The sequence below is a fragment of the Rana temporaria genome, chromosome 13, assembly GCF_905171775.1.
Source record: "Rana temporaria chromosome 13, aRanTem1.1, whole genome shotgun sequence".
NCBI lineage: Eukaryota > Metazoa > Chordata > Amphibia > Anura > Ranidae > Rana > Rana temporaria.
In genome coordinates, this window is record NC_053501.1 from 35,240,391 (window position 1) to 35,261,383 (window position 20,993).

Genomic DNA, 20,993 nt, shown 5'->3' on the forward strand with positions numbered 1-20,993 from the left:
GACAGAGGGACAAATGGGGAGGACAGAGGGACAAATGAGGAGGACAGAGGGACAAATGAGGAGGACAGAGGGACAAATGGGGAGGACAGAGGGACAAATGGAGAGGAAAGAGGGACAAATGAGGAGGAAAGAGGGACAAATGGGGAGGACAGAGGGACAAATGAGGAGGACAGAGGGACAAATGAGGAGGACAGAGGGACAAATGAGGAGGAAAGAAGGACAAATGAGGAGGACAGAGGGACAAATGGAGAGGAAAGAGGGACATCGCTCCAATGCATAGTTCAGTTGTGAGCTATGCAGATGTGTCCTGATGCGGATTGGACCCCCCAGTGCTCCGTAGTGCAGAGGAGCCCCAGCCTGCTCCTGTGGTAGTGCGGGACAGTGGGAATAGCTGTGACGAGTGCTGTGTGTGAGGGAAACGTTCTGAGCAGGTAGAGGTGTGCGCGCAGTGTGAGGGAAACGTTCTGAGTAGTCCAGGCAGGTAGAGGTGTGCGCGCAGTGTGCGGGATAGGTGGCGCTGGGAGGGAAGGAGGAGGGGTTAGCAGGGGGGTGTAGTTTGAGTGACGGTTGCCAGGACAACGTCCGGTCTTGCCGCGCGCAGGCCCCGCCCCCAGTCCCCCAATGGTGCTCCCAGCTCCGGGGCCGGGACGTTGCTGGCAGAGTTTTCCTGTAGTGGAGAAGTCACGTTGTTCTCCGTTTACACTTACAGGGGGAGAAAAAAAAAAAAACACACACACACACACAAGAGAGGAACTCCTAATGATCGCTGCGTGGCCGATGGAAACCTGATCGGACGGAGGGGAGGACTTTTTTTTTTTCCTAACAGAAGGGGGGTGAGGGGAGAAAATGTCTTCCCCTTCCAACGGGATAGAGATCAAGCAGGAGGATGTGCTGGACGGCACGGTGTTCTCCATGGATCCCGGGACAGAGGAGGACGAGGACGAGGCGGTGAAGGGTGAGGTGTCCCCGCCGTACACTCTGGCCTTCTCCCCGGAGCACGTCGCCTGTGTGTGCGAGGCTCTCCAACAAGGCGGCGACCTGGACAGGCTGGCCCGGTTCTTGTGGTCTCTTCCCCAGAGCGAGCTGCTACGTGGCAACGAGAGCATCCTGAAAGCCCGGGCTCTGGTGGCCTTCCATCAGGGCCGCTACCAGGAGCTCTTCTCCGTCCTAGAGAGCCACAACTTCGAGGCCACCAACCACGCCGCCCTCCAGGACCTCTGGTACAAGGCGCGCTACAACGAGGCGGAGCGGGCCCGGGGCAGACCTCTGGGGGCGGTGGACAAGTACCGGCTCCGCAGGAAGTTCCCCCTTCCCCGTACTATATGGGACGGAGAGGAGACCGTCTACTGCTTCAAGGAGAAGTCCCGCAACGCCCTCAAAGAGCTCTACAAACACAACCGCTACCCATCCCCCGCCGCCAAGAGGAACCTCGCCAAGATCACCGGACTCTCCCTCACACAGGTCAGCAATTGGTTCAAGAACCGGAGGCAGCGCGACCGCAACCCCTCCGAGGCGCACTCCAAGAGGTGAGATATACTATACTCCTCTCCATCCCCCCCAATACTCCTCTCCACCCCCCAATACTCCTCTCCACTCTATACTCCTCTCCACACTACTCCTCTCTCCTCTCCATACTACCCCTCTCCTTCCACCTCACTCCGAGGTGAGCAACCCCTCCGAGGCGCACTCCAAGAGGTGAGATATACTATACTCCTCTCCACCCCCAATACTCCTCTCCACCCCCCCAATACTCCTCTCCCCCCCCCCAATACTCCTCTCTCCTCTCCATACTACTCCTCTCCTTCCACCTCACTCCAAGAGGTGAGCAACCCCTCCGAGGCGCACTCCAAGAGGTGAGATATACTATACTCCTCTCCCCCCCCCAATACTCCTCTCCACCCCCCCAATACTCCTCTCCCCCCCCCCAATACTCCTCTCCACCCCCCCAATACTCCTCTCCCCCCCCCAATACTCCTCTCCACTCCACACTACTCCTCTCTCCTCTCCATACTACTCCTCTCCTTCCACCTCACTCCAAGAGGTGAGCAACCCCTCCGAGGCGCACTCCAAGAGGTGAGATATACTATACTCCTCTCCCCCTCCCCAAATACTCCTCTCCATACTACTCCTCTTCTACCTCACTCCAAGAGGTGAGATATCGCTCTATACTCCTCTCCACTCCATACTCCTCTCCACTCCATACTCCTCTCCCTCACTCCAAGAGGTGAGATATCGCTCTATACTCCTCTCCACTCCATACTCCTCTCCACACTCCTCTCCCTCACTCCAAGAGGTGAGATATGGTTCTATACTCCTCTCCCCCTCCCAATACCCATCTCCACTCTATACCCCTCTCCTTCCACCTCACTCCAAGAGGTGAGCAACCCCTCCGAGGCGCACTCCAAGAGGTGAGATATCATTCTATACTCCTCTCCACCCCACAATACTCCTCTCCACTCCATACTACTCCTCTTCTACCTCACTCCAAGAGGTGAGCAACCTAGTACTCCCCCCCCCCCCCCAATACTCCTCTCCATACTCCTCTCCTTCCACCTCACTCCAAGAGGTGAGCAACCCCTCCGAGGCGCACTCCAAAAGGTGAGATATCGTTCTATACTTCTCTCCCTCCCCCAATACTCATCTCCACTCCATACTACTCTCCTTCCACCTCACTCCAAGAGGTGAGCAACCTAGTACCCCCCCACCAATACTCCACTCTATACCCCCCCCCCAATACTCCACTCTATACCCCCCCCCAATACTCCACTCTATACTCCCCCCCCCCCAATACTCCACTCTATACTCCCCCCCCCCAATACTCCACTCTATACTCCCCCCCCCAATACTCCACTCTATACTCCCCCCCCCCCCCAATACTCCACTCTATACTCCCCCCCCCCAATACTCCACTCTATACTCCCCCCCCCCCCAATACTCCACTCTATACTCCCCCCCCCCAATACTCCACTCTATACTCCCCCCCCCCCCAATACTCCACTCTATACTCCCCCCCCCCAATACTCCACTCTATACTCCCCCCCCCCCCCAATACTCCACTCTATACCCCCCCCCCCCAATACTCCACTCTATACTCCCCCCCCCCAATACTCCACTCTATACTCCCCCCCCCCATACTCCACTCTATACTCCCCCCCCCCCATACTCCACTCTATACTCCCCCCCCCCATACTCCACTCTATACTCCCCCCCCCCCCAATACTCCACTCTATACTCCCCCCCCCAATACTCCACTCTATACTCCCCCCCCCATACTCCACTCTATACTCCCCCCCAATACTCCACTCTATACTCCCCCCCCCCCCAATACTCCACTCTATACTCCCCCCCCACAATACTCCACTCTATACTCCCCCCCCCCCCCCCACAATACTCCACTCTATACTCCCCCCCCAATACTCCACTCTATACTCCCCCCCCCCCCCCCCCAATACTCCACTCTATACTCCCCCCCCCAATACTCCACTCTATACTCCCCCCCCCCCCATACTCCACTCTATACTCCCCCCCCCCCCAATACTCCACTCTATACTCCCCCCCCCCCCCCATACTCCACTCTATACTCCCCCCCCCCCAATACTCCACTCTATACTCCCCCCCCCCCCCCCACAATACTCCACTCTATACTCCCCCCCCAATACTCCACTCTATACTCCCCCCCCCCCAATACTCCACTCTATACTCCCCCCCCCCCCCAATACTCCACTCTATACTCCCCCCCCCCCCAATACTCCACTCTATACTCCCCCCCCCCCCAATACTCCACTCTATACTCCCCCCCCCAATACTCCACTCTATACTCCCCCCCCCCAATACTCCACTCTATACTCCCCCCCCCCAATACTCCACTCTATACTCCCCCCCCCCCAATACTCCACTCTATACTCCCCCCCCCCCCCACAATACTCCACTCTATACTCCCCCCCCCCCCACACAATACTCCACTCTATACTCCCCCCCCCCCCCCCCACAATACTCCACTCTATACTCCCCCCCCCCCCCCCCCAATACTCCACTCTATACTACTCCTCTCCTTCCACCTCACTCCAAGAGGTGAGCTTTGATTCTATACCCCCCCCCCCCCAAGAGGTGAGCTATAGTACTACTCCTCTCCACTCCACACTACTCCTCTCCTTCACTCCAAGAGGTGAGCTACCTTTCCTGGACACATAGTACTCCTCACCTCCCCCTGTGCTTCCCGTGCACTCCTACATACTCCTTTCCCTGCACTCTGCTGTACTCCTCTCCTCCTCCTGCACTCCAAGAGGTGAGCTATCCCAGACTCCTCTTTAGTCCATAGTACTTCTCTCCATTCCCTGCACTCTGCTGTACTCCTCTCCTCCTCCTGTACTCCAAGGTGAGCTACCTGGCACTCTTCTCTACTCCATGGCATACTCTTTCTTTTCTCTACTCCTCCAGGCACCTATCACCCCCCTCTTCCTATACTCCCCTGGTCTCCTCCATACTCCTCTTCCTTCCACACTTCTCTCCTCCCCTTTACCCCTCTGCTCCCCCGTACTCCTTCATATCCCCTTCCCTCTGTACACCCCCCCCCCCAATACTTTCTTCCCTCCTGTACTCCTCTCCTCCATTGTGCTACAACATGGCCTCTCCCGTAGATGAAGCCGGTGTGCAGACATGGGGTGTGATGGTGACAGAGTCAATCATTGACTGGGATCCTGGAGGAGAAGCATGGCGAGGAGAGGCTGCCTGTGTTATGAAACCTGATTCTGGCCTGGCTGGGCTCACATTTCATTGTAATGTTAGAGATGAAGAACTCCTGTGTGGGGGGGGGGCTCTGCTCCCCTGTGTGTCGGGGGGGCCCTCTGCTCCCCTGTGTGTGTCGGGGGGGGGGGGGCTCTGCTCCCCTGTGTGTGTCGGGGGGGGGGGGGGGCTCTGCTCCCCTGTGTGTGTCGGGGGGGGGGGGGGGGGGGGCTCTGCTCCCCTCTGTGTGTCGGGGGGGGGGGGGGGGGGGGTCTGCTCCACTGTGTGCCTCTTCCTGCCAGTCACACTAGATTTTGGTTGGATGTTTGACTCTTGGATTGGATTTATGAGTACTTTCTTTGGGTAAATGATGTGGCCCTTTTGTTTTAACTGGCCCTCAGGGCACACTTACCTCTGCTAAAAATCAGTGATGGGGCACTATGCCTCCCACTGGCACTGATGATAAGGCACCAATCCACTGACAGGCCTCTCTTCCTCCCACTGACACCAATGACGGGGCCTCTCTTCCTCCCACTGACACCAATGACGGGGCCTCTCTTCCTCCCACTGACACCAATGACAGGGCCTCTCTTCCTCCCACTGACACCAATGACGGGGCCTCTCTTCCTCCCACTGACACCAATGACGGGCCTCTCTTCCTCCCACTGACACCAATGACGGGGCCTCTCTTCCCCCCCACTGACACCAATGACGGAGCCTCTCTTCCTCCCACTGACACCAATGACGGGCCTCTCTTCCTCCCACTGACACCAATGACGGGCCTCTCTTCCTCCCACTGACACCAATGACGGGGCCTCTCTTCCCCCCCACTGACACCAATGACGGGGCCTCTCTTCCTCCCACTGACACCAATGACGGGGCCTCTCTTCCTCCCACTGACACCAATGACGGGGCCTCTCTTCCTCCCACTGACACCAATGACGGGGCCTCTCTTCCTCCCACTGACACCAATGACGGGGCCTCTCTTCCTCCCACTGACACCAATGACGGGCCTCTCTTCCTCCCACTGACACCAATGACGGGGCCTCTCTTCCCCCCCACTGACACCAATGACGGGGCCTCTCTTCCTCCCACTGACACCAATGACGGGGCCTCTCTTCCTCCCACTGACACCAATGACGGGGCCTCTCTTCCTCCCACTGACACCAATGACGGGGCCTCTCTTCCGCCCACTGACACCAATGACGGGGCCTCTCTTCCTCCCACTGACACCAATGACGGGGCCTCTCTTCCTCCCACTGACACCAATGACGGGCCTCTCTTCCTCCCACTGACACCAATGACGGGCCTCTCTTCCTCCCACTGACACCAATGACGGGGCCTCTCTTCCCCCCCACTGACACCAATGACGGGGCCTCTCTTCCTCCCAATGACGGGCCTCTCTTCCTCCCACTGACACCAATGACGGGCCTCTCTTCCTCCCACTGACACCAATGACGGGCCTCTCTTCCTCCCACTGACACCAATGACGGGCCTCTCTTCCTCCCACTGACACCAATGACGGGCCTCTCTTCCTCCCACTGACACCAATGACGGGCCTCTCTTCCTCCCACTGACACCAATGACGGGCCTCTCTTCCTCCCACTGACACCAATGACGGGCCTCTCTTCCTCCCACTGACACCAATGACGGGCCTCTCTTCCTCCCACTGACACCAATGACGGGCCTCTCTTCCTCCCACTGACACCACTGACGGGCCTCTCTTCCTCCCACTGACACCACTGACGGGCCTCTCTTCCTCCCACTGACGGGCCTCTCTTCCTCCCACTGACACCACTGACGGGCCTCTCTTCCTCCCACTGACACCACTGACGGGCCTCTCTTCCTCCCACTGACACCACTGACGGGCCTCTCTTCCTCCCAGACTGGGAAATAAGGTTTCTGGACAGCGGCACCCATAGCCTTTATTAGTAAAATCAGGAATAAGCACAGCAACCAGGACAGCTCAGCTGACGCGTTTCACACTATACTATTCCTCTCACTGACACCAATGATGGGGCTCGATTCCTATCGCTTACCCGCATATGGGGGGGGGCACTGCTCCTTTGCCCTAACCCCGATTATTGGGGCACTATTCCTCCCACTGGCTCCTATATTGGGGCACTATTCCTCCCACTGGCTCCTATATTGGGGCACTATTCCTCCCACTGGCACCAATGATGGGGCACTATACAAATTCCAATATTCTGCCTATTGACATCTGTGATGTGGCACCTTTTCTCCATTGACACCAATGATGGGGGATAATTCCTCCCACTGACCACAGTCCAGCCTCCCTTCTCTGCATGATGTTTGTATTGCTGAAGAATAAGGCACTTTAGGTGAGAAGAGTGACAGATTTTCTGTTTGGATGGATCAGGCCGTCCCCTCCAGCAGGCGGTGGGGGGGGGGGGTTGGGATTTGCTGGGATCTGAGATGGCAGAGGAGAGTGTTAGAACAGATGTGAGTTTGTTCTCTCAGCTGCCAGTCCTGCAGGAATGGTACTTGATGTACATGTCTGAAGTCCACAAGGTTTTAAATACTTTTTAAATGTATCTAAAGCCAACATTTTTCTTTTGAATGATGTAGACAATAGTTAAATAATTCCCTTCCCTTCCTGTCCTTCTGACACAATAGGAAGTGGGCAAGAGCCTCTCTTAAACAGTTGTCACCAGAATAAATATCGTCATTGGAAGGTTTTATATTCCTGTTTTGGTGAAGACTTTGGCTATAGTTCAACCTACCTAGGTACAACTAAATTCCCTCTACCTAATGGTTTCCCTATGATAACACAGGAAAGGGGGAGGGGCAGAAAGCTTTAATGTGTAATGCAGGGGATGTATTCAAGCTGCGTTCTTATTATTAAAGCCAGTTCCCTATTGCGCATGTGCAAAGCTCGCTGCACTTTCTAACTGGTTCGACGGAGGGGGCACTGCAGTTTTTATTTATTTTTTAACTTCAAGCCTAGAATGCATGAAGATAAAAAAAATAAAAATTGTGCCTTTACTACCACTTTAAAGCGGAGGTTCACCCGTACATAACACTTTTTCCCCTTAGCTTCATGCTCGTTTTGTCTAGGGGAATCGGCTAGTTGTTTTCAAATATGAGCTGTACTTACCGTTTACGAGATGCATCTTCTCCGCCGCTTCCGGGTATGGGCTGCAGGACTGGGCGTTCCTATTTTGATTGACAGTCTTCCGAGAGGCTTCCGACGGTCGCATCCATCGCGTCACGATTTTCTGAAAGAAGCCGAACGTCGGTGCGCAGGCGCAGTATAGAGCCGCACCGACGTTCGGCTTCTTTCGGCTACTAGTGACGCGATGGATGCGACCGTCGGAAAGCCTCTCGGAAGACTGTCAATCAAGAAGGAACGCCCGCTCCCGAAGACCCATACCCGGAAGCGACGGAGAAGATGCATCTCGAAAACGGTAAGTACAGCTCATATTTTAATACAAATAGCCGATTCCCCTAGACACAACGAGCAGGAATCTAAGGGGAAAAGAGAAAAAAAAACATAATTGGGTGAACTCCCGCTTTAAGGTAAGAACCACTCTAAAATGCTGCATTCTGGGGTGTGTGACATGGGCATCACAAGATGTAGTGAGGGCAATCCCATGTCATCCAGTAAGTTCACCTGGTGGGCAAATATATAACAAATATTTTTTGCTGGATTTGTGATGTTTGTATTGCATTGCTGAAGATGAAGAATAGAGCACTTTAGCTGTGAAAAGTGTCAGATTTTCTGTTTGGATGGATCAGGCCGTCCCCTCCAGCAGGCGGTGGGGGGTTTGCTGGGATCTAAGATGGCAGAGGAGAGTGTTGGAACAGATGTGAGTTTGTTCTCTCAGCTGCCAGTCCCGCAGGAATGGTACTTTGATGTTCATGTCTGAAGTCCAGAAAGTTTCAAACTTTTTTTTCTTTGTTTAATAAACTGACCATATATACATTACAATGTAATTGTGTAGTCTCCTAGAACCTGGAGCTGTTAGACCCTAGAGCTACATAGGAGCTTCTTGGTAGCTCAGTTGTGATGCGAGCGTCATTAGAGAATACATTCCTAGGTGTAACAAATGACTGCTAAACAGATGGAACAAATGTCTACGAAGGCCCCTTTCACGCAGGCAGTCCTATCAGTTTTTCAGGTGGACCTGATCTGACCCTCCATTCTCTTCTATGGAGCGGGGTGTCCGCTGACAATTGCCGCCATCCGATCCTGTCCGCTGACAATCGCCGCCATCCGATCCTGTCCGCCAAAAACAGACAGATTGGAGGTTCTATTCCCCCATCCGTCTGGCATTTGATGGAAATGGACAGGCGGTCCATTTCTATCTGATCGCCCCATAGAACAGAGCAGGACTGTGTACGTGTCAGACACGGATCTGTCACCCGCCATGCTCAGCGGCGAGATCCCACGCTGAGCAAATGGGTTCCGCTCCACGAGGACACCTGTGTGAAAGGGGCTTATAGAGGGAGTTACACAAGTAGCATTTTGTAGCAGTCCTGGTTGTAAGATTGTGCAATCATGGCCTGGTGGAGCTCAATGGTACTTTAAAAGCTTCAACAAAGCTCAGCAAATACTCTGTCATGTAGAACAGGCCGTATCAACTGTTTTCCTGAACTATACAGCACCTGTGTGATTAAGCTCTGATGTAAGCAGCTGTGGACTACATGCTAGTTCCAGATTGGTGTTTTAGCTTCTTGATTCAGAGCAAGTGTATGTGTCGTATGGATCGGGGAATGGCTGCTTTCACCGGAGCCTTATCACACAGGTGCCTATGGCAGATACCATCTAAAGTAACTCTTCTTGTAGATTAGCGGCTCTTTCATTGTGTCTGGGTGCAAGGTCCAGGGCCGCATTGCTCAGGGATTTCGAGGCTTTGCAGGGGGTTGGTAGTTGTCTTCAGGCAGAAAATCATTTATCTCTACAGGTTTCTGACTGGTTTGGCCTGCCAGGTGGAGGTGACAGGTTCCTCCAGCGGAAGGCTAGGCCCATCCCCGCTCTTCTCTCTCTTTTCCTCTTATCACCACCCATTTACTGAGCTTCATAAAGAGCACTTGCCCACAGGCATTTTTTTTTTTCTCGAAAGGCGGAGTATGTATACTGCTTGCTGTGAAGCACTGCTGGCGTGTGTACAAAGGGCTAAGGGATGAGTCTGACGTATAGGTAATCGTGGTTTATGATCATATTTATCTTCACGAGACTCTTGGCACAATGAATGCCTTTTGGAGGCTCATTCATTAAGGAAATGCGAAGAGCGGGGATATGCAGCAACCATTAGCCATAAAGATTTTATCCATCATTAGACAGAAATGGTGCAATGAGAGAATTCTAATAGGTTGCTATGGCTTAATGAGCTTTGCACACTGTATTTTTCTCTTCCTCTAAAGATAAAATAAAACATTTGCATGTATTGCATATTTGGATTGAAACCGGCAAACCTTTGCAGCCGCGATTAGTGCGTCATGGGCACAATGCACAGGCTTCTGCGTCATTTACCGCCAACCCTTTGGTCAGTAATTTACGCCTCATGTGCACACAAATGTGCGCAAATGTCCATTTGCATATTGTGCAGTACAAGAACAAATTTGCGCGAATGCATATACGTGAACATGGACGTAAATATGTCCAAAAAAGTGCCCGAAATTATGTCTAAAAAGGTAGATGCTAAAACAGGATTATCGTGCGCAAGAGTCCTATATTATCACATTTTTAATTAATAGATTTTTTTATTATTATATCTTTATTTTTTTTAGCTTAATTTTTGAAAAATATGAAAAACAATTAAAACAAAGCAAAATAAATTCAATTAAATGTCAGCTAACTGGCGTCTCCTTTTACATTAGAGACCCAGTTCAAGTCCCTTTTTACATCAGAGGTCTGGAAGAAAATCTTGCAGTGGGCTGCATTTGCCCCAAAGCCCCAGGCAGCACAGGGCTTTGTACAAAGAGAAAAAAAAATCTGTAGTAAAGAGTCACACGTTGAAAAGCCTGGTACACAGTAAGATTTTTTAAATTTTTTTTTGCTTTCAAGCTAGCAAACTGCTATACTAGCTATGCGATGTTAGTACAGAAATCTCCCTTGCTGAGCTGTTTTGTTCTGACAGGGGGGCGGCCCTCATTGGCTGAGAGTGCTAATCTGGATTCGGCCAGCATGCATGTCTGACAGAAGACGGCCAAATGGGGTGGCATACACACGGGCCAAATGTCAGTTTTTTTTTTTTGCACTGGCCGATGTCTTCTGATATTTGGCCAGTGTGTACGGGACTTAGATGGTAACCCCTTCCCAGCCGCTGTTGTTAGTACAGTGACCATGTATAGTATTGGCACTGATCACTGTATTACTGTCACTGGTGATGTCAGGGGCAGTTCATTTTAGATTGCCGGCCGCACTATCACAGTCCCGTTATAAGTCATTAGTAGTATAAAAATACCAGTGTGTATATACCATCGTTTTCATGCAAACCAATCAACATGTACTTATTGGGATTTCTTTTTTTATTTTTATATCAAAGGCATGTAGCAGAATACATTTTGACCAAAATAAAAAATACAATTTTGTTTTGTAGCAGAAAGTAAAAAATAGTGGGTTTTTTCAAGACTGTCTTTTTTTCTTTTAGATCTAAAAAAAATAAACCCAGTGGCGCTCAAATATCACCAAAAGAAAGCTCTGAATATAAATGTAGTTTTGGTACAGCATTTGTAAGGAACTCGCAATGATGAGAGTTCTAAATAGTGAACAAAACGTGAAAAAAACAATTCCATAATTGACAAAGTGACTTACAATGGTGAGAATTCGAAATGGTGAACAAAGCAACGTGAAAAATAAATTCCACACATTTTTAAAGTGACTGTAAACCACTGATATGGAGATATATATAATATAAATGTCCATAAATAAAACAATATCCAGGTGCCAGCATGTATATTATATATTTTTATATATATATCTATATCAGTGGTTTCCAGTCACTTTGTAAATTGTGGAATTGTTTTTTTCACGTTTTGTTCACTATTTAGAACTCCCATCATTGCGAGTTCCTTACAGGCGCTGCACTTTTATTCATTTTTATTTGTTAGAATTATCCTTTGTTGTGTTGGCTGCCCACTATAGAAATTTTGGGGAAGCGCAGTATATATATTTTTATTTAGTACAGCATTGCATGATCGCGCAATTACCAGTTAGACCCCTTTCACACTGGGGTCGCGTTGGTCGCTAAAGCATCGCTCGTATTAGCAGCACTTTTCACCTGCTAGCGAGGCACCTTTAACCCCAAAGAAGGGGTTAAAAACTCCAGTTTTGCTTTTAAGGCGCTTTGAAAGCGCTGCCCATTCATTCCAATGGTCAAGGGTTTTATGAGAGCGCTGTATACAGCACACCCGACCTGCCCCAAAGATGCTGCTTGCAGGACTTTCCGTCCCAACTTTTTTTCCATCCCGCAAGCGCACAAAATCTCACCGGAATGAGTCTGTTTTCAGGCGCTTGGCAGAGGCTATTTCCATTGCGTTACAAAATGAATGGGCTCAAATCGCACTGCAAGAATTTGTGATTTGGACAGGAATGTCGGAATCGCATGTGCTTGTCATAGTGACTTCAGCCTGGGTTCAGTACGGGAAGCTGCTCAAATCGCACTGCAAAGGTATTGGTTTTAGCTATCCACTCTGGTGCAACGCTAGTTAATAAGACCCAGGAAAAGGCTTTTACTTTCAGCAAGTAGTATTTCCTCAGCTTGTGAGCTAGCCCAGATAGGTAAAGTTGAAAAACAACAAAATGACTTGCTGGATCACCAGGTGAAAAGTAGAAAGAAAAAAAAACAAAGAAAACGAATACAGCCACCCCAAAGCTTGTCCTGAAAATTTGAATATTGGTGCAAAAAAAAAAAAAGCTATCTCGGATATAAGTGTTTTGCACATGCACCAATATGTCTCCAGTCACCTCTAGTATAGATCCGCTTGTCTTATTGCTTCTTTACTTTTGTTTAGAAAGGTGAAGGGAAGGGGAGCAAGTATTGAGTCCAGAAAGGATGGGTGGGGGTTGGGCTGGCTGTATTGGTCCAGTCACTTCCTATTTGGGTCCTCGCATGCCTACGCATGCAGACATATTTGTTATGGATTAAACCTTTACAGCTTGTAAAATATTCATAAGCTTTTAAATGCGCAGCTCTCTGCGTTATGACAAGGCTGCATATTGGAAATGGCTACACTCAATAGAATCTCCTGAAACCTTTACAGTTTTGCAAAAAGAATTTGGCTTCTATTTGCCCCCCCCCCCTTTTTTTTTTTTGCCTTGCAAAGAGCAATGAGTCTACTGTTAGATCAGAGCTTGTGGGGGGAGGGCTGTTTGATGAATGGGCAAACGCAGACAGGTAACATTCTTGGGTTGTCTAAACTACTGCTTCCTGGTTCACGTCTTTCCTCCCCCACCTCACTGAAGCTCCTCTCGCTCCCCCACACATTCACACCTTGGGGACATTCCAGCCTCGAGGCTCCAGGCCTTTCGTAAATTGTAGGCCTGTCAACTCAGGAAGTGTCCAGTTAAGGCAGAAACTTGTGCTTCTTACTCCAGCAGTCTCCGGATAATTACACAAAGAAAAAAAACGTTTTCTGGGAATGGGAGATCAGCTTATTGATAACGGGGGATACATAATCCACTCAGGTAACCAAACTCTTATGGTTTATGAGTTTGGTTAATATTTATTTAAAGGTTTTCTAAATATACATTGCCTTTTATGTAAAGCGGTTTTAACTTTGAATAAGTAGGTAAAAGGAGATTATCAGACTTCAATGTTTTTAAAGTGGAACTTCACTCTCTCAGGCTCCATTCACACTTGTGTAACTTGTCATGCAACTTTGGACATCAAAGGAGCATGACAAGTTGTTTTCCAATGATGACCATTCATATATGCGCGACTTAACTTCTTCAGATCGAATGACGGCTACAGCGTGGGCCTACTTTGCTTGGAGGGAGTCTATAGACGTCCTCCCGTGCTCGAGCGGCCTGCATACCCCTTGCAGGGCGCGTGCAGCGCGCTCTGTGATCAGCAAGTCTGAGACTCGCTGGATCACAGATCGGAGTAAGGGGTTGATGCGACCCCCTTGCCATGTGATCAGCTGTCTGCCAATGACAGCTGATCATGTGATGTTAACAGAGCCAGTAACAGGCATTTTTTTTCTTCTCGTGCTAAAAGCGTGAGAAAAAATAAAAACGATCAGTGGACATCGGTTCCGATCAAGGAGAGCTGCTGCCAGCTCATTTGTGCCCACCTGTACCACCTGCCAGTGCTGCCTATCAGTGCCCACAGTGCCACCAATCAATGCCTCTACAGTAGTGCCCATCAGTGAAGCCTTATCTGTGCCTCAGTGCCACCCCATCAATGCATATCAATGAAGGAGAAAAATTACCTGTTTCAACATTTTATAACAAACTCCGAAACATTTTTTTTTTCCATTTTTTTTTTTTTTTTTTTTTTTAGCAAAAAATTAAAATCCCAGCGGTGAATAACCACTTCCCTACCGAGTCATTGTGAAATGACGTGGGCGGGATCCCTCCCTCCCTCCCTCCGGGTGGATGTCGTATGACGTCTTGGGCTTCCCGGGCGGCTAGGGATAAATTTATACTTTTTTTTTTTTTTTTTTTAAGTAATGGCAGCTATCTGTGACCATTACATTGAGACGGACACTTTTGACACGTTTTTGGGACCATTCACATTCATACAGTGATTAGTGCTATAAAACTGCACGGATTACTGTATAAACCTGACTGGCAGGGAAGGGGTTAACACTAGGGGGTGGGGAAGGGGTTAATACGTTCCCTAGTGAGTGATTCTAACTGTAGGGGGAGGGGACTAAAAAGGGGAGAAGACCGATGTGTGTTCCTCTGTACTGGGAACACACGGCGGTCTCCTCACCGCTGACAGAACGTGGATCTGTGTGTTTACACACACACGGATCCATGTTCCTGCCGTAATTGCGGGCAATCGCGGGTGCCTGGCAGACATCGTGGCCACCGGGCACGCACATCGGGTCTCGAGTGATAACTTCTCATCAGTTTCAAGTTTGAATCATTTTGACACACGGCAGCATTACTAAATCGCATTATTATTTTGATTAAAGTATGTCTCTTGTGAATAATTTAAAATACAAAACAAAACCTGTTTCAAGCTCATTTGTAACCTAAAGCCTAGGCAAAGATCTTGTTTTCTCTATCGGGAGCATTGTGGGGGTTATAATTGGAGACTACACAATCCATTGTTTTCAAACAAATCCAATCAGACTTCCTGTGAAGTAAGGTAACCCCCGAAGTGCGAGTATGGCTTGTATGTTTAATGAATAAAAGTGGCCAGCCCCTATTATATGTCTAATTTCAAAGTTTACACAAGGGAAAAAAATTTTTTTTTATATATATAATTTTTTTTTTAAAATATGTAGTCCCACAAACTGATTTACATAATGCGGTTCTATTTTGCTTTGGTTTTGGCAGTGGCAGCATGGGGGAGATTTTAACTTGCTTCCTGTCTCTGTATAGTAAATATAGGATCTGTTGTGGTCACTAAGACAGGAAGACACCCGGAACAATAAAAATATTGTCAGATTGTGACTCTGCCGCCCATGAAAAATTGTCCCTATTGGGGAGATTCCCTATCACTTCCTGTCCTGACACATACTGTTCTAAAATCATAGGTTCACTTTTACAGGAGTTGGAAAGAAATTTATACTCCAACTTTTTTGAGTTAATTGTATCCTTGTCAGCACTTTAGGCCATGATAAACCCTTGGAGGGTGTCGTCTTATACGGTGAGTATATCCCAAAACCAACATTTACGCTGGCAAATACGGTAGCATATTTAATAGTTTTTATCCAGTTTCAAAGCATAGTTCTATAGGAATGATTGGAGGAAGACATTATAAATACCGTTTACAACCTTTAGGATTCACCTTTAAATCCCAACTCTACCCTTTGCATGATAAGCCCTTCCCTGCTTTATCCCAAACCAAATGCAAAGGGTAGAGTTGGGATTTAAAGGTGAATCCTAAAGGTTGTAAATGGTATTTATAATGTCTTCTTCCAATCATTCCTATAGAACTATGCTTTGAAATTGAATGAAAACAATTAAATATGCTACCGTGTTTGCCGGCGTAAATGTTGGTTTTGGGATATACTCCCCATATAAGACGACACCCTCCAACCCCCCCTCCCCCTCACTGTGCCATTGCATGTCTCACTTCGACGATCCTCCATACCTTATCCCTGGCAGAGTAAGTCGGACTGCAGGCGTCCATTGTTAAAAAGCTGCCACTATCGCAGACGTCTTGTCTGAGACTGAGGACGAGACGACGTCCGTGATAGGCGGAACACAGGCTCTGCTGGGAAACTGAGTGTTCCGCCTATCACGGAACAGCATGGGGAGGAGGCGCGGCTTTTGAACAATGGATGCCCACAGTCTGACAGATTCTGCATCCGGTGTGTAAGATGACCCCTGATTTTTGAGGCATATTTTAGTATAAAAGGTTGTCTTATACGGTAGTTTTAATGTGTTGCTCATAGAGCATTGCAGTCAGAACTATTCATGGTGAAATTGTGTTTTATTTATTTATTTATTTATTTATTACAGGTACTTGTATAGTGCCACCAATTTCCGCAGATATATATTATTTATTTATCTATCTATCATTTACTCACATCAGTCCCTGCCCTCAAGCAGCTTACAATCCTAAGGTCCCTTACTCACAATCCTGCATGCACATATTAGGGCCAATTAGACTGTGGCTAATTAACCTAGCAGCATATCTTTGGAGTGTGGGAGGAAACCGGAGTAATTATTATTATTATTATTATTATTATTATTATGGTACTTGTAGAACACACGCAGGCACAGGGAGAACATGTAAACTCCAGGCAGGTAGTGTCATGGTTGGAATTTGAATGGAGGACCCTAGTGCTGCCAGGTGGAAGTGCTAACCACCTTTAGCAAGCAGAGTGCTTGTTTGATTTAAAAGTGAGCCCTGATTGGTTGCTACAGTTATTTATCAAAACTTGTGTCTTAAAATGACACTTCACCCCCTATTTTTATTTTTTATTTAATCCTCTTACCTTTTTCGGTGGGAAATTCTTGACAAACATGCTTCCTAAAATCAGTGGTGTTCTGTAGTGACCTGCCACTTAGGTCTGTGTAGCCATCTTGTTTTATGACATCATCAGGAGCCTGCTGTCTCTGCTGGTTCTTGTAGCCAACCCCCTGATGAGGTCAGTGAGCCAAACTAAAAATAGCTGGCCCCCCAATGACGCAGCTCATATGGTAGATTGCCCTAAAGCCTCCTAAAATGTGTGATATCAAGTATCACAGGAGTCTGCGAGCAGTGGGGGATATGTCATTTTTACCTAGGTGAGAATAAGTAGGTGGCATTGAACCAGGTATTGTGTGCATGGTTTTATGAAAAGAGGGGAGTGGATGAAGAGGGTTAAGATCTGCTTTTTATGTTTTGGTACCTATATAATCCTAAGGCACAGTTAGGGCCACTCACATATCTGATCACTTTATTGCCCTTGCTTATATGATCACATTTGCAGGAAATGTATGTGTTTGTTTTTTTAGTTTGTTTTTTATGTTGTAACATACCCATTTTTTTTTTTTTTTTTGAGCTTATGTGTTGGGCCTCTTGACAAATGGTATTTAATTGCACATACTGCCACTTGATTACCAGAGATTTGCCAAATGGCCCTTGTTGTCCCTGTAATGTTTGCTCCTTACCAGTTCACACAGGCTGAAGAGTCCATTAGCTTCCACACAAAAGGCTATTCTGAACCATTTGTTTGTTTTTACATAACAGAAGACTGGGAGCATAGTCTTGCATGGGCAGGTTGCTACATTTCCATTTGGATCCATTTTAATGATGTCTGTTTTGTTTCTGTGTTGCATTTTCAGTGAGTCAGATGGGAACCACAGCACTGAAGATGAATCGAGCAAAGGTCACGATGATCTCTCCCCAAATCCCCTCTCCAACAGTTCGGATGGGATTTCCAACATGAACCTTCCCTCTCATGCCGACACACTGTACATGCAACAAATTGGTAATAAAATCTCACTGAGCTCCCCTGGAGTGCTGTTGAATGGAAACTTATTGTCCTCCAATCCTTCCTCTGTCTTCTTAAATGGGGGCTCATTTATCCAAGGACCCAATGGAGTGCTGCTTAATGGTATCAATGTAAACTCACAAACTTTGTCGCTGAACCCATCAAAACTGGGCCCCACCATTGTAAGCAACGGTGTCCAGAACTCTGATCTATTGGTGTCTTCCTCTGAGGATATCAAAGTTCTACAGACTGGCCTCTCAGATTCCTCCTCAACGTACACTACAAACATGCAGCCCTCTTTCCCGGGGTTAATACCTCCCTCTGAAATTAAGACTGAGGCCATCCATCCCATCACCTCTCAAGATGGCGGAACAGTTGTTACATTCACCACTCCCATACAGATAAACCCCTATGGCATTGTGCAAATACCCAATTCAGGAACAAATGCTCAGTTACTAAATGGAAGTATTGGATTCTCCACACTCCAGCTGCCCTCTGTCGCTGTCTCACAAGGTCAGTACATTATGTCAGAACACAGTGTTTATTTATGAAATGTACAATAAAAAATAATTGGTGTATTCCCCTTTTTGCCCAAAAACTACGTTATTTGTCTTAGTGGAAGGTGAAGAACAGCAACTAATGTAATGTGTGCAACATGGGCTAGTTTTCCTTATTAAAATTGGTAAAGAAGCGCCTGTAAGCATGCAGCAATGTATTTTGAATTATTATTGCAGGTCCTTGTATAGCGCCATCAATTTTTGCAACGTTTTATACATATATTGCACATTCGCATCAGTCCCTGCCCTCTGAACCTTCAATCTAACTTCCCAAACTCATTCATACATACACATATTCAGACCACTTTAGACAGGAACCAAAGTCTATCAGCATGTTATTGGAGTGTGGGTGGAAACCCACACAGAACATGCAAACGCAAGGCACGTAGAGCTGTGGTTGGGATTTGAACAAACAACCCTAGTGCTGCTAGGTAGGAGTGCTAACCACTTAGCTATAAGTTCTTCTTTAAAAAACTCCTATTAAAGTGACATTGAACACAAACTTTCAATTCTAGCTTGGGATGTAAGAGTATTACATCTGAAAATGCGTGTTTTTATTTTTATTTTGTACAAGCCCTATTGTGGTTCCAATTGCCTGGTGATTCTGCCAGCTCCCTATTATGAGTGGCAAAGTTATTGCCCCGCGATCGTCACCGCTCTGTGTTGCCAGTCAGTGTGCTCGTGCTCCGGTATTCCTTATTTCCGTATTGCGCTGCCCTACGTGACACATAATGCACAATGTCTCCAGGATCATGATTGATGGCAGAGTGTTGACTCTTTGCTTTGTTTATCCTTGCTTAATATGTGGGAAGAGCACATGAGAGATCCATTGAAAACTGCTCCATGTGTGCATAACAATATATGAAACAAAACACATAAAGGCAAGCATTTGTTTTACATAATGTTTACATTTGGATAGGTTATACATAATCTCTGAAGCTCCGCCCACATAATTGGATATTCAGCAAGGATAAACGGAGGTACAATAAGTCAATCTCCACTGTCAATTACGATCCAGGAGCCACCCCACTACGTCATGTCAGAGTGTCACGTGGGGCGGTTTTGACACTTTTTTTTTTTTTTTTTTCCAATCAAGTGACAGCTAAATAGCCGCCCACCTATAGCACATAGACTTACTGACGGATTAGAAAAGCATCACATGACCAGCTGTAAAACTATCTGAAACAAGGTTTTCACACATCTTATAGTTCACATTTATATAAACTTTTTGGTTTTAATTATACCGAAGTAAAGAAGCAATCATTATACGTACCTTTTCACTGTAGAGGGCACTTTAGACAACGGAAGCCCCATAGTAAGTCTAGTTGTTAGCAGAGCTTTTGCTGTTGGAGATCGGGTAGATGCAAGGATTTTAGTTTTAGGGTGGACTTACACTTTAAGTATTTTTTTTTTTTTTTTTTTTTTTGTGCCTTTCGAACAGTTTGCTTTACAAATAAATATTTAATACATGTCAAAGGATCCTTAAAGCACTATGAGTAGGCTAAAATCACCAAAGCAGAGCAAAATGCTTTGCAGCTCAGTTGTCTGAAACCGCACACTCGACACTTGGTAATGAGTGAATCACTGCAGTGATAACTCCTTGAGTTGTGTAAACAAGCTTCTTTCAACACAGCTGAAAAGTCACTGGGTTAACGATGTCGAAAAGAAAGTAGAGCTCCACCTGCTGGCTGGAAAGAAGGCTATATAAATATAAAAAAAATATATTTACCAAACCAAATTTTTTTTTTTATCATAATAAAGAAGGAAAAAATGTCTTTACCTTGCTTTGTGCACTGGTGCGCAGTCATGTTGGAACAGAAAGGGGCCGTCCCCTAACTGTTCCCACAAAGTTGGGAGCATGAAATTGTCCAAAATGTCTGAGCCTTAAAGGGAAGGAAACCCTGGTGGGTTTTTCTTCCTCTTTTGCTCCCTGAAAATTAAAAGCATAATGGGCTAGTATGCATCGCATACTAGCCCATTATGTGACACTTGCCTTCAAAAGAATTCAGCGCTGTCCCCTGTGCAGGCTGCGTCCATCTTCGGCCCCTCTTCCTTCTGGGCCGCAGACTCCGGCTCTGATTCGCCGGAGCCGTGTGATATCACTCCCGCACATGCGCATGGGCACAGCCATTAATGGCACAAGCTAGGGAAGAAATGGCACAGAGTTTTGTTTCTTCCCAGCGCATGCGCCGTTTACATTATCGCCGGACTACAAAATGGCGCACGTTTAGGAGATATTTCCACTACCTATAGTCAAGCCTTATTCTAGGCTTACTTATAGGTAGAAGTCGCAAAAAAGGGTTTACAACTACTTTAATGCCTCGTACCCACGGCCGGACTTTTGACCATGAAAAAGTCCGCCGTGAGTCCTCCGGAAAGAAAGAGAACAGGTTCTCTATCTAAGGGCCATCGGATTTCCAAAAAAAAAAAAAAGTCAGATGGAGGCTACACACAGCCGGACTTTCCTAAAAAAAAAAAAAGCCTACTGACTTTTTTTCTCTGAAAATCCGGCCGTGTGTACGAGGCATAAGAGTTCCCTTTACTGGAACTAAGGGGCCAAGGTCAACCCCTGAAAAGCAACCCCACACCCTAATCTCCTTTCCACATAATGATTTGGACCAGTGTACAAAGCAAGGTCCATAAAGA

At 47.5% G+C, this 20,993-nt stretch overlaps 1 protein-coding gene across 2 annotated transcripts in view; it reads left to right on the top strand.

Moving 5' to 3' along the window:
- Positions 1 to 578: 578 nt before the first annotated feature.
- SIX4 (SIX homeobox 4) overlaps positions 579 to 20,993 on the top strand; it is a 51,266-nt gene continuing 30,851 nt past the window's right edge. The window contains exons 1-2 of one of the 2 annotated variants that reach the window (XM_040333688.1): positions 579 to 1,526; positions 17,642 to 18,303. In XM_040333688.1, the coding sequence (XP_040189622.1) occupies positions 847 to 1,526; positions 17,642 to 18,303 (1,342 nt within the window). In that variant the 5' untranslated portion in view covers positions 579 to 846. The remainder of the gene's footprint in view (positions 1,527 to 17,641; positions 18,304 to 20,993) is intronic. The other variant, XM_040333689.1, reaches the window with a different exon arrangement.